The 12,598-nt window shown below is 38.8% G+C and overlaps 1 protein-coding gene across 3 annotated transcripts in view; it reads left to right on the forward strand.

Moving 5' to 3' along the window:
- SNAPC1 (small nuclear RNA activating complex polypeptide 1) overlaps positions 1 to 12,598 on the forward strand; it is a 29,784-nt gene that overhangs the window by 581 nt on the left and 16,605 nt on the right. For 2 of the 3 annotated variants that reach the window (XM_077769013.1, XM_077769032.1), the window contains exons 1-7: positions 2,907 to 3,099; positions 5,353 to 5,512; positions 5,664 to 5,804; positions 6,666 to 6,770; positions 9,473 to 9,631; positions 11,404 to 11,472; positions 12,138 to 12,200. In XM_077769013.1, the coding sequence (XP_077625139.1) occupies positions 2,972 to 3,099; positions 5,353 to 5,512; positions 5,664 to 5,804; positions 6,666 to 6,770; positions 9,473 to 9,631; positions 11,404 to 11,472; positions 12,138 to 12,200 (825 nt within the window). In that variant the 5' untranslated portion in view covers positions 2,907 to 2,971. Of the gene's footprint in view, positions 1 to 2,906; positions 3,100 to 5,352; positions 5,513 to 5,663; positions 5,805 to 6,665; positions 6,771 to 9,472; positions 9,632 to 11,403; positions 11,473 to 12,137; positions 12,201 to 12,598 lie in introns of those variants that run through there. The other variant, XM_077769022.1, reaches the window with a different exon arrangement.

Here is a 12,598-nt window from a genome sequence, read left to right on the forward strand (position 1 = left end):
TGGAAGTGACCTTTTAGATCATTACGGAAAGGATGGACTTTTCAGTTAGAGGTGCTAGGAAATAACACTTATGGAAAATACATATATATGCTTACATATATGCAAAAAAATGAAATTGGATCCTTAACCCATACCATACATAGAAATAATTTTTAGATGGATACGGTGAATTAAGTGAAAGGCAATACTTTAAGACTTTTGAAATAAAATTGTGGCAGCAATGTGGGCAGTTCAACAAAGATGAAGTACCTCTTCCATAGACTGGAGTTGTGAGGAAGAGTTTGCCCAGTTAGGGACAACATTTCTCAGGTCTCTTTGCCTCTGGGTGGGCCCATGTGACTAACTTTTGGCCAAAGGGACGTGGACTGAAATGGTGTACACCAGTGCTTCTCAAACTATCTGTGGTAATGGACATTTTTTCTCCAATGGTGGACCAATGCTTTTGTAAATGAAAATAGAAATAAATTACCAGAAAATAGATATTTAAAAAGTCATATCATATACAATCCTGCTTTTTATTATCAGATTTAACAGACATAAAATTACTTTGCCAGACTGCTAGTAAAAGTTTGTAAATACTTATTCTTAATTTCTGTACTCTGGAGAGATGAGGAGGTAATAGTTTGTAGACCAGCAGAGGTGAGCAGACCACCTTTGAGGGTATATGACTTCCAGGTGTGGCCCATAAAGTGTATCATGCAGTCTTTAACATCTTCTTTCCAACCCTGTCTACAGACTAGATGTCAGTGATCAGGGTGCTCTTGAAAACCAATGGCTGAGGATGGCAGAGGCTTCATCAGTCTGTGTCCCTGGATGACTTCTTGGTGCAGAACTCTTCCCACCCCAACTTGCCCTTAATTGAACTTAATGTGAAAGAAAAAGAAATTTCCTTTATGTTAAGCCACTTAGCAATTAAGGTCTATTAAGTTACACTATTGGTATTCCCTATAATGAAATATAGAGAACATATTTATCGACAAAAGTCCTTAATTGGAAAAGATTTAAAAATTGACTACAGTAAACATACAAAAGAAAGATATTTATAATAAATATAACACACAAGTTTAATATTCAGAATATATAAGGTGATCCTACAGACCGATATGAAAAAGGCAAACAACCCAATTGAAAAATGGACAAAATATATGAATAAACATTTCACAATAGAGGGAACAGAAAAAAACAGAATTTAAGAAGATGCACAATCACATTAATAATCACAGAAATGCATGTTAACATCACAATTAGGTATCAAGTTTCTGAGATGATATGGCTGAATTTGGAACTGCCATACATGGATATTGAAATGAAAAGTTCAACTACTCTAGAAAAACAATTTGACATTATCTTTTAAAGTTTTACACTTGCACCCATTATCGTCCAACAATTCTACCCATATATATGTATGTTTGCTGTAATGTTTGCCAAACAAAAATATTTGGCAAACAAAAAGGGCATCCTTTAAAATACAGTTAAACTGTACTTAAGATAAACAAGGAATAACTTTTAAATATTTATTTATTTTTGAGAGAGAGAGAGCACAAATGTGGTAGGAGCAGAGAGAGAGAGATAGACAGAGACAGAATCTGAAGCCAGTTCCAGGCTCCGAGCTGTCAGCCCAGAGCCTGACAAGGGGCTTGAACTCACAAACTGTGAGATCATGACCTGAACTGAGGTTGAATGCAAAAGAATGAGAAGCAAAACAGGGCAGTTGTTATCAAGGTAGTGGTAGAGGCAGAGGAATAGGTTAGGGAAGGGGTTCACAGATTAATGTGACAGACTATCTGTAATGTTTCTACTCCTATACAGGTAGAAGATACACAACTGTTCTTCATTGCTATGCTTCTTATCTAAGGTTTTCTGTATACATAAATATTACATAAAATTTTTTAAAAAAAGATCAATGATTAGGAAAGTTAAGTGAGTTGAACCTCTATCTACAGAAAGATCATCCAATGATTTCCATTATATTGGGATTCCACTTCTAAAGAATAAAAATAGCATGCCCTGCAATCTGAAAATGGTGAGAAGTACAACATACAACTCCATATCTAGCTCTAGGGAGAAGCTAAGAGGTGGAGGGTACACAGAGTGCCAATTAAGTCAAATAATTGATAAACATAAATACTTTCTGCTAAGTGCTATGCCCGATTTTTATGAACATGGGGTGTGAGCGGCGGTGGGGAGACGTTCACAAGTTTCTCAATTTGTAGTTGCAGAAGACTGCTATGGTTACAACGAGAGACACACATTTAAACACTCTATTATGTGGTTGTAGACTAGGAGAGAATTAGTGCAGTTCACTTCCTAGTAAGACGTCTTCTTTAGATCCTGGTTCCGCCAGGAACTGGGTGGAAGGTGGGAGCTGTTCTTGAGTAACAATAAAAGTTGACTTCTGTTACTCCAGGGTGACTTTAATGTTTATTTATTTTTGAGATAGAGACAGAGTGCGAGCTGGAAAGGGGCAGAGAGAGAGAGAAGGAGACACAAAATCCTAAGCAGGCTCCAGGCTCTGAGCTGTCAGGAGAGAGCCTGATGAGGGGCTCGAACTCACCCCCGAGATCATGACCTGAGCCGGAGTCAGGTGCTTAACTGAGCCACCAGGTGCCCTCAGGGTCACTTTAAAGGAAAGTAAGGATAAAGCCAGTTTACATAAGCTAGCCTAATGCAGACCTAAAATCCTTCCTGGGCTCACAAGACGCCTGAGACAGAAACTTCTTCAATGAAATGGAGAGAACTGACCTTAGCCCTCTGTCTTTAAGCAGATCAGAGCAGGTACGGGCACACGTCCACGCATGCGCAATAAGCAACACCACAATTCGCCGAGTCCGGCTGGAGGCGGAGCTAAAGGGGCCGGCTACGGCGACACGGAGCGCATGTGCGCCAAGCGTAGGGGGCGGGACGTCCGGCTTCGGTTTCCTCGGCGACAGCAATCGGCTGGGTGTCGTGTGGTCTGCGGGGCTTTGCAGGCATGGGGACTCCTGCAGGCCTGCAGACGGACTGCGAGGCGCTGCTCAGCCGCTTCCAGGAGACCGATAGCGTGCGCTTCGAGGACTTCACGGAGCTCTGGAGGAGCATGAAGTTCGGGACCATCTTCTGGTGGGTGTTTCTAGTCCGCTACCCTCACATCTCTCCCTGCTCAGAGGCGGATAGGAAGCTGCTTTCCTCCCCAAAGCACTGCCGCTCCTGGGAAGGGCCGAGAAAGGCTACAGCCTCTGCACGCTGCCCCCAGCTCTCCCGGGTCTTCTTCCTGGGCAGTTTCATTGGCTTCGGCCGCGTCCTTTTGCGGCCTCCTGCCGAATATGTATTTCTGCCCGGCCGCCCTTCCCCGCCGTCTTCTCCATCTCCTCTGCCTCACCCTGGCCCAGGTCACCCATCATTTATCCTCGAGCCTCGTTCTCCTAAAACCCCATGCTTAAAAACAAAACAAACACCCAAGCAAAGACAAAACCCTGCACGACTGAATTCGTTTTTCATACAAAGTTGGCTTTCTAAAGTGCCGGTCTGATCCTGTCACGCCCCTGCTTACCACTCCAGTGGTTTGCACTGCCCCTAGGGTAAAGCTCGCGTCCCCTAATCTGCCTGCCAAGACCGTCCCCGACTGGCCTCAGTCCGTCTCTGCATCTTCATCTGCCGTTGCCTTCCGGGCACTCACTACCTTGCTCCAGGCCGTCCGGGGCCCTCTTCAGGCTTTACTTGGCCTGGAGCTTACCCCCTGCTTCCCTCTGCCACACCGCCTTTTTCTTCACTCAGATTTAACCTCAAAAGGATTTTTACAGGGAAGCCTTCCTTTGCGCATCAGGAGTAAGGCGTTCATACTCGGTTTTCCCCAGAGCATTCTGCTGCTTTTATCTTTCGACTTAGTACAGGTTATTTTAAGCGTGTAGTTCCAAAGGTGGTATAGTATAGTGGTTAAGAGCAAGCAGATTACTGAGCTGAACTGCCTGAATTTGAATCACAGGCCAAAGAACAACTCTGACGTTGGGCAAATTACTTGCCTGAACTTCCATATCCATAGAATGGAGACGGTAATAACTGCATATTATAGTCATGAGTGTTAAACGAGCTACTATGTGTTAAGTGCACTCTTAATTGCCCTGTAAATACTCATTTCTGTTATTAATATTACTTTAAAGTTTTCCTTCCACTAGATACAACTCAGTGAGGACAGTGAATGGATGAATTTGATATTCATTAGCGTAACACATATAATATTGAAAAAGCCAAATGATTGGCTGAATGAATTCTTATGATTAGGACCCGGTGTTTTCCTGAATAAGAAGTAAAACTTCTCTTTGTTTCAGTATAAAAATTACCTGTGTAGTTTGTACATTGCGGGGGATAGATGATAGAGAGCTATTTGTTAATGAAAGGAACTAATTTTTTTTAATGGCTACTAAATGTAATAGATTTATAGCTTAACATATTTAATCCGTGGAACAACTTTGAAAAGCATGTACATAATTATCCTTGTTTTATAGAAGGGGAAATTGAGGCTTAAGGAGGTTAAGTAATCCCCATGATCATACAGCTATTAGGTGGTGAGGCAGATATTGAAACCACCTGTGTCTGCCTGTATCCCAAACCCATGGTCTTTCAGTGCATCCCCTCCCGCAAAGTGGTAGTTAAGGAAGATATTGCTGGGGTTACTTCTACAGTTAGCTAATAAGGAAAAAGTAAAATGAGAAAAACAGTAGAGACAACTTGAGTAGGGGTGGTGCTTCATTAGCAGTTGTTTTGGTTGCTAATACGGCAGTAAGTATTTTCCATTCTTTTAGTATATTTATTAAAGAGCCTGGGCTTTGGGAGTATAGTGGAGTCTGCTTTTCTACCCTGCGCCTTTGCTTTGGAGAGCTTTACCCTGCAGAACTGGGAGGAGGGCGTGGGATATATGTATTGTGGTTCTTTAAACTTTTTCACCTAGGTGTCTCAAGGACAAATGAGGTGTGGTGTGAACCCCTGAGGGTACTGGGGAAAATCTCCATGATATATTAAAATGCATGTAATTTTTGTATTCTATAATTTAACCATGGTTACTTTTTTTTTCCCCCATGGTTACTTTCTAAAAATGTTTTAAATTCTCAACCAGGAATAATTTGTAGCCCTTCCCCCTATGCTCACCTACTCAGCAAGTAAAGTTGATGCCTTAGGAAGATGCATCATGTTTACCTAGTGCATGCCTGTTCCTCAGTGTACGAAGTACAGCAGAAAAGTAGATTTTGTGCTTGAATTGTGAAAGGATCAGGTGTGGAATGCCCATCCAATCTCTAGTAGCTGCTAGAATATACCTCTTCTAATTTTATTCATTTCTTGTTACTTAGAGTCATAATATATTTTCTCTTTGTTTTCTAGTGGCAGAATGAGAAATTTAGAAAAGAACATGTTTACAAAAGAAGCATTAGCTTTGGCTTGGCAATATTTTTTACCTCCTTACACCTTCCAGATCAGAGTTGGTGCTTTGTATCTGCTGTATGGATTATATAACACCCAACTGTGTCAACCAAAACAAAAGGTAATACATGTTTTCCTTCGGCAGAAATTGGAAACAGGTACAATAGTTTTACAACGAATGGATTTAAATAGAAATGCCAGTGTTTCAAAATTATAATACATTAGTGAAAAAAGATTTACCTTTAGTAACTTTTTAACTCTCTTGTTTGCAGATTAGAGTTGCCCTGAAGGATTGGGATGAAGTTTTAAAATTTCAGCAAGATTTGATAAATGCACAACATTTTGATGCAGCTTATATTTTTAGGAAACTACGACTAGACAAAGCATTTCACTTCACAGCAATGCCCAAATTGGTATGTTACCTAAAATAGATTCTTTTTCAAAATGAGAAATTATGCTTCATTGTTCATCAAGTGCCCCAGTCTCCATAAAATGGAAAAAAATTATATAATTTTCAATACAGTAAGAACTGTGTCTTAAAATAGTAGAAAATACTTTCTGATTACTTTTTTTGCAAACAGAAATTTAGTCTCTGCTTTTAAATGCAGTGTGTTTCTAGATGCCATCTGTTAAGCAAATTGTTAGTATAGGAAATGAGATTTGAAGCATTTGCCATTTTATTCCTTTATTCAGACATCAGAGAGGTTACCAAAAGAAGCCCAAGGAATTTTAATGTCAGTTGGTGAAGATTTGAAACTTCCAGTAATAAAATATATTTTTCCAGTCTTATGACAGTTGAGACACTAGATTGAAAGAGCACCAGGTCCTAATTCTGGATCTGACATCAGCTGGCACATCATGTAACTTCTCTCATTTGAACTTATAAGCATGCGGCATGGCATCTTAAAGGCTATTTTACTTTATTATCTTTTAAATACTTTATCTATTTATCTCTCTATCAGTCTATCTATCAGTCTGTCAGGGAGGGCACAAGTGAACGAGGGGCAGAAGGGGAGAGAGAGAGAATCCCAATCACACTGTCAGCATGGAGCCCAAAGTGGGCTCGAGCTCCCCCGAAGTGGGGCTCAAGCTCGCCTGATTTGGAGCTCTAACTCATGAACTGTGAGATCACGACCTGAGCCGAAGTCGGGTGCTTAACTGACTGAGCCACCCTGGTCCCCATTAAAGGTTATTTTAAAAGTCTAATGGTCTCTAGAAAATGTATTATCTAAAAAAAAAAAAAAATCCTTTAAAAGATATTCATTATCACATAGTTATCATATAGAATGAAGAAGAAAATTCAACGAGCTGAAGTTACAGAAGAATTTAAGGATCCAAATGATCGTGTAATGAAACTTATCACTTCTGATGTATTAGAGGTAAATTTGTATTTTATGCTCTTTAAATTAAAAAAAAATGTTTTATTGTTGTTAACTATATATTGAAGTTACACCTTCATCTAGGGGTACTGAAATTTTTTCTAATGATTTTAACCAATCATAGAATGCTTATTGTTTCTCTAACATATGTATCATATGTAATACACTCTAAATATATGGAAATTTATGGAGTAAATCTTGAAACTCAGTGAGAAACAAAAAGATAGAAGACTGTACTTGGACTTGGGATGTTTAGATTCAACTACTGAAGCCACCATTTACATTTGACTTTAGATAGGTCGTAAAACAAGAATTTAAAGTAACTTTATTTTTATTTTTTAATAGTATGTATTTATTTCCTAAGTTCCTTTTTCTAATGCTTATCTTAAGAGCCATTAAAAACAATAAAGCTGTTCTGATAAAACAAAAATATAAAATCAAGAATGATGGATAAGAGGCATAGTCTTAAAGCAGCTTTACCATCTAATACATTTTGGTATTTGAGTTGTTCGGTATTAAGAAAAATCTTTCATGTGAATAAGTAGTGAGACTCAACAGAATTTTACATGCATGGAATAGCATTGCCCTGAGGTTAAAACAAAACCCATTTTTGGTTGTGGACTGATATGGTGGTAGAATGTTAATTTTTTGTCAACATACCTTCTTAAACATGCTTTTTGATTTTAAGTTCTTTTAAGAATTAAAGGTTCCTTTGTATTAAAAAAAATTGTGTGTGTCAGCAAACAGGTATGGAAGATTTTGTTTTTTATCTTTTTTTAGGTTTATTTTTATTTTGAGAGAGAGAGAGAGAATGAGCAGGGTAAGGGCAGAGAGAGAGGAAGGGAGAGAATCCCAAGCCAGTGCCACACTCAGCATGGAGCCCACTGTGGGGCTCGATCTAATGAGCATGAGATCATGACCCAAGCCGAAATCAAGAATTGGATGCTTAACCGACTGAGCCACCCAGGTGCCCCTGGAAGATTTAGAGAACAGAGCTGGGGTGAACAAAGACATGTCCTTTTAGAGTAACTGGGGAGGAGAGTCCAAAGGAACAAGCTATGGAATGCCTATTCCTAGAAGCTACTGTGTGAAGTCATCCTGACTTTAGGTTCTTGCATTTGCCACAGACCTGCTTTGAGAGCCTTTCCCCTCAATACCTCAGTTGACTCTGTTCATCCTGTCCTAGTGCAGTCTTTGACCTATTCTCATAATAAACCTTACACTTAAGACTTCCCTATGTTCCTTCTCCTGCCTGCAAATGCTATTAAGTCTGCATGTCAGCAGACCTGAATTTGGGTCATGATTCTGCTAGCTTTGTGGCTCAAGAGGCATAATTAAATGAAGAGAATAGGATATTGACCCAGAACTTCTGATTTTTGTTGAATCACTGTGTTGTATACCTGAAACTAATATAACACTGTATGTTTACTATACTGGAATTAAAAAAAAAAAAAGGATGAGGGGAAAAAGAAACTTTTGAGTTTTAATTATAACTTTGTTACTTAAATGTGACCTTAAGCCAGTCATTTCCTTTGTTTCTTCTACAGTTATAATACAGTAATGGTTATCATGTGTTGAGTGTTCAACATGTGCTAGGAACTGTTAAGATGTTTTATGTATGTAATCTCATTAATGACCATAGTAACCCTGCCAAAGGAGGTAGTATTTTCCTAATTTCAAAAACTACGAAAGTGAGGTTCAGAGAAGTTAAGTAATTTGCATAAGTAGGGTGCAGTAAGGTGCAGACACCACTGGATTTGAATATTCAAGCCTATAAGGCTCCAGGGTCCATGTACTTTCCTTTATTTCTTAATCCTTTAACTTTGTATGTTGCTTTACATTTTATAGAACATTCCCACTTGTATAGGCTAACTTAATATAGTTTACAGTGAGCTAGATGGCATCACTTAATTTTGTACAAATGTGGAATGTGATTCTCAGATTAAGGAATTTGCTCAAGGTCACAATCTAGCAAATGACAGAACTCAGCCTCAAAACCAGGTCCAGCCAGTGGTCTTTCCCCTGGATTGTATTGCATGTAATAAAATAATGGGAGTTCAGCACACTGCAAGCTGTACAAAGTTAGGGGCTCCCCGTATCTGGACAGTGTTCTTCCTTGAAGATCCTGTTCAGCTGCTTTTGATTGCTTGAACAGATACCTGTCAGTTCCATCAAAACTTACTGGAAATGAATGGAGCACCCTGACATAGGGATGACTCAGATGCCACAGTGGTCATCTGTGATAGGAGTGTCAGTAGTTCCCTGCTGCTCTTTGAGCCAAGTCTCAATACTGGCTTTATCTGATTTCTTAAGTCTACCTGTAATGTGCTATCTTTCCCCTCACCCCATAGACCTACCATCTGGCTGGAGGTTTCTGGGGAAGATGGTCTAAGTGATGCCTCAAATGTTGTCATAATTTGCCTTCCATTTCTTTTAATCATGGCTCTTACTAGTGAAGTAATGATGGAGCTTATGGGGACAGGCTCAGAGGCTTTGAGATTTGTGAAGGTTAGTGGATCTCTGTGGAGATCATTAATAAAGTTGCACTGTTTTAGTTATATGATTATATTATTTTCAGTGTACTGTAGCTTGTTATTCCTTATCAACTTAGTCACTTGGGAATGTCATTTTGTTCTGTGTTGGTTTTGCCTCTAAATTTCTTCTCAAAGATTGAACTAAAAGACACATCTTTTCACTTTTAGGAAATGCTGAATGTTCATGATCATTATCAGAACATGAAACATATAATTTCAGGTGATAAATCCAATCCAGACAAAGCCCTCAGCTTAATAAAGGATGATTTTTTTGACAATATTAAGAACATAGTTTTGGAGCATCAGCAGTGGCACAAAGACAGAAAGGTACGTGACCACGTGTTTAATACCTCACCATTGTATTTGCATTATACACTAATGGCTAGACGTGGATGATAAGGTGGAGAGGCAGTTTAGTTGAATGGCTACATTCTCCTGGAGTTAAGATTTCAAGGGCTTTACTTTTCTAGGTCTGGCTTTGCCAGTTAGCAGCTATGTGATGCTATTTAACCTGACAAACAGATTTTGTGTATAAATATAATTAAATAATTATTAATAATTCTGTAATATGTATTAAATAATATACATTATATATAATATCTATATAACTATAGAGGAATAAGTAATCTTGGTGTAACAGATTTATTACAATCTTTGTAATTTAGCATTTTCTAGAGGTTGCACACTGGCGGTCTTTGGGCCAAATCCTACACACAGGTGTGGTTTTGTTTGACACAGTGTTCTTCCTAAAATTGTTTTATTTTTTAATTTTTTTTTAATTTTTTAATGTTTTATTTATTTCTAGGAGAGAGAGAGAGCGTGAGCAGGGGAGGGTCAGAGAAAGAGGGAGTCACAGACCCTGAAACAGGCTCCAGGCTCTTAGCTGGCAGTCAGCACAGAGTCCGACACGGGGCTCAAACCCACGAACCGCGAGATCATGACCCAAGTGAAAGTCAGACGCTTAACCGACTGAGCCACCAGGCGCCCCAATCCTAAAATTGTTTTAAAATGTTGAAATAATTACTAGCACCTAAATATTTGTGGACTTCACTTAAAATTCCAGGCATCCAGCGTCTCTTAAAAATCAGTGGTTTGGTAACCGTGGTCCCATGTTTCTGCACGGCAGCAGACTGCTAGACCTGAGTGGTGGCTTCTTCCATGGTGAGAGGGCATGCTCTACCTGCCTTGATTTATCCCTTTACAGATCTCATCAGCACAGTGCTTCAGTTTAGTTTTCTGATCCAGATACTGATGCTGGAGCTGCCCACATCTTCATTCACCATGTCACCTAGAGAAACTTTTTACCCTGGAAATCTCATGGCTAGCCTTCTAAATTTAACTTTGAAATCACTACTCCATCTTATTTTAGTAAATACTTTTAGGAACAAATAAAAGTAAATAAAAATAAGCAATTTCTGATGGCTTACTATGTGTCTGATAATGTATTAGCGTTTTCATAAATGCTAGATAGGAATTATATTTTACATATTGTTTTTTAGAAAGAGTGGTTGCCAATTTTTCCTTTTTATTATATAAAGGGATTTGCCTCAAAACTTCATTTTAGAAAAGATAAACAAAGTGATGAGATGACAGTCTTGGGAAGAAGGAAACAGTTTCTTTCCTCTCCCCACATTTCTTTTAATGAGAGAGCACAGTTTAGAATGTTTGAATACTTCAAGTGTCACAAATGGGTTACACAAATGACCTAGGCAATCAATGTAAAAATCTATCAGAGTACTCTCTTATTGCACTTTTTTTATACTACTTTTTTTAATAGCACCGTCTTTTAATAAACTTCTGAATACCTGAAGGAAAGGAGAATAAACCAATTTTCTTACTACTATATGAAGTGCATGTTTTCCTTCATTAGTTCGGAGGATTTAGACATTTTATTGATGATTTTTAGACCTATTCTGAAACCTAACCTTGATCTTAATTTAATGTCAGGTGGTGAACTGTGCGGTAATAATGTGAACTGATCTTTTAGTTTTGCAGTAATTAAAAAAATAATGGATTCTCGTTACTCTGAAATGATTTACAATTGATCTTCAGTTAATTTGAATTGTAAATGTGTATATATAACTTTTGTGCTCTTCCAGAATCCATCCTTAAAACCAAAAGCTAAAGATGGAGAAGAAAGGAAAGAAGGAAATTCACAAGAATCAGAGGTCAGAAAAATTCACTGTATGATTGTCTGTGGGGCAATAGTTAGGTTACCTTCTTTTCGTTTTATGTGTGGCTGTGATTCTGTATCAAGTATTATGACCCTTGGTCAATATTACAATCATTATCTCAGACAGTTCTGAAACATCAGTTCTATGAAGAGTTAGGCTTTTTGTTCCCAGAAACCTTGTGAAATCCCACAACAAGGGTACATTGGGAGTGAGGATGTTGAGAGTTTTTGCAGGGAAAGGGGAGTATGATGGTAGAAGGTGCTGTCAGTCCTTACAAAGGCAGAGTAGGGTTTTTGAAATACGTCTTTTCTTACTTCCTGTCTGACTTTCAGCCAGTGTGGAGCTCTAGCTACTATTTATTGCTTCCTGCCTCCAGAGTTTTCATCCATCTTTGTGGATGAGACAAGGAGCCATTTTGGGGCTTCAGCAGAAGAGGAGGCAGATAAGGAGGCAGCGGCCTGATCACCAAGGCTTTCACTCTTACTATCTTCCTTAAATCCTGAATTACAATAGTCCGTAGCTTTGGAGTTGGTATTGTGGACCTGCTATGAGGATGTAGTGTGTATTCATGTTTCTGATCACAAATACCTGGTATTCATAATTTCCTTTAATGTTTATGTGTTTTAACTTTTTCCCCTTCCTGTTTATTTTTTATCCAGAGATGTGAAAGGGCAGAATCCTTAGCAAGAATAAAATCAAAGGCCTTTTCAGTTGTTGCTCAGGTAAGTTCTTTCTTTTTTCTTTTTTTTTTTTTTTAAATATTTTTAATGTTTATTTTTGAGAGAGAGAGAGACAGGGTATGAGCAGGGAAGAGGCAGAGAGAAAGGGAGACACAAAATCTGAAGCAGGCTCCAGGCCCCGAGCTGCCAGCACAGATCCCAAGGCGTGGGTTGAACTCATGAACTGTGAGATCATGACCTGAGCCGAAGTCAGACACTTAACCGACTGAGTCCCCCAGGCGCCCTAAAGTTTGTTTGGTAAGGTAATTTTGGAATTGACTTGATATGTTTTAATTGCATTTTTATTTTTCATCAAAGTGATACATGTATGTAATTTGAAAAGTCAAATACTACTGCAGAGCTCACATAACCCCGCAGTCTCCGGCTCCATCACTTCCACC

This window comes from Crocuta crocuta, unplaced genomic scaffold, assembly GCF_008692635.1.
Source record: "Crocuta crocuta isolate KB4526 unplaced genomic scaffold, BGI_CrCroc_1.0 scaffold10, whole genome shotgun sequence".
Classification (NCBI taxonomy): domain Eukaryota; kingdom Metazoa; phylum Chordata; class Mammalia; order Carnivora; family Hyaenidae; genus Crocuta; species Crocuta crocuta.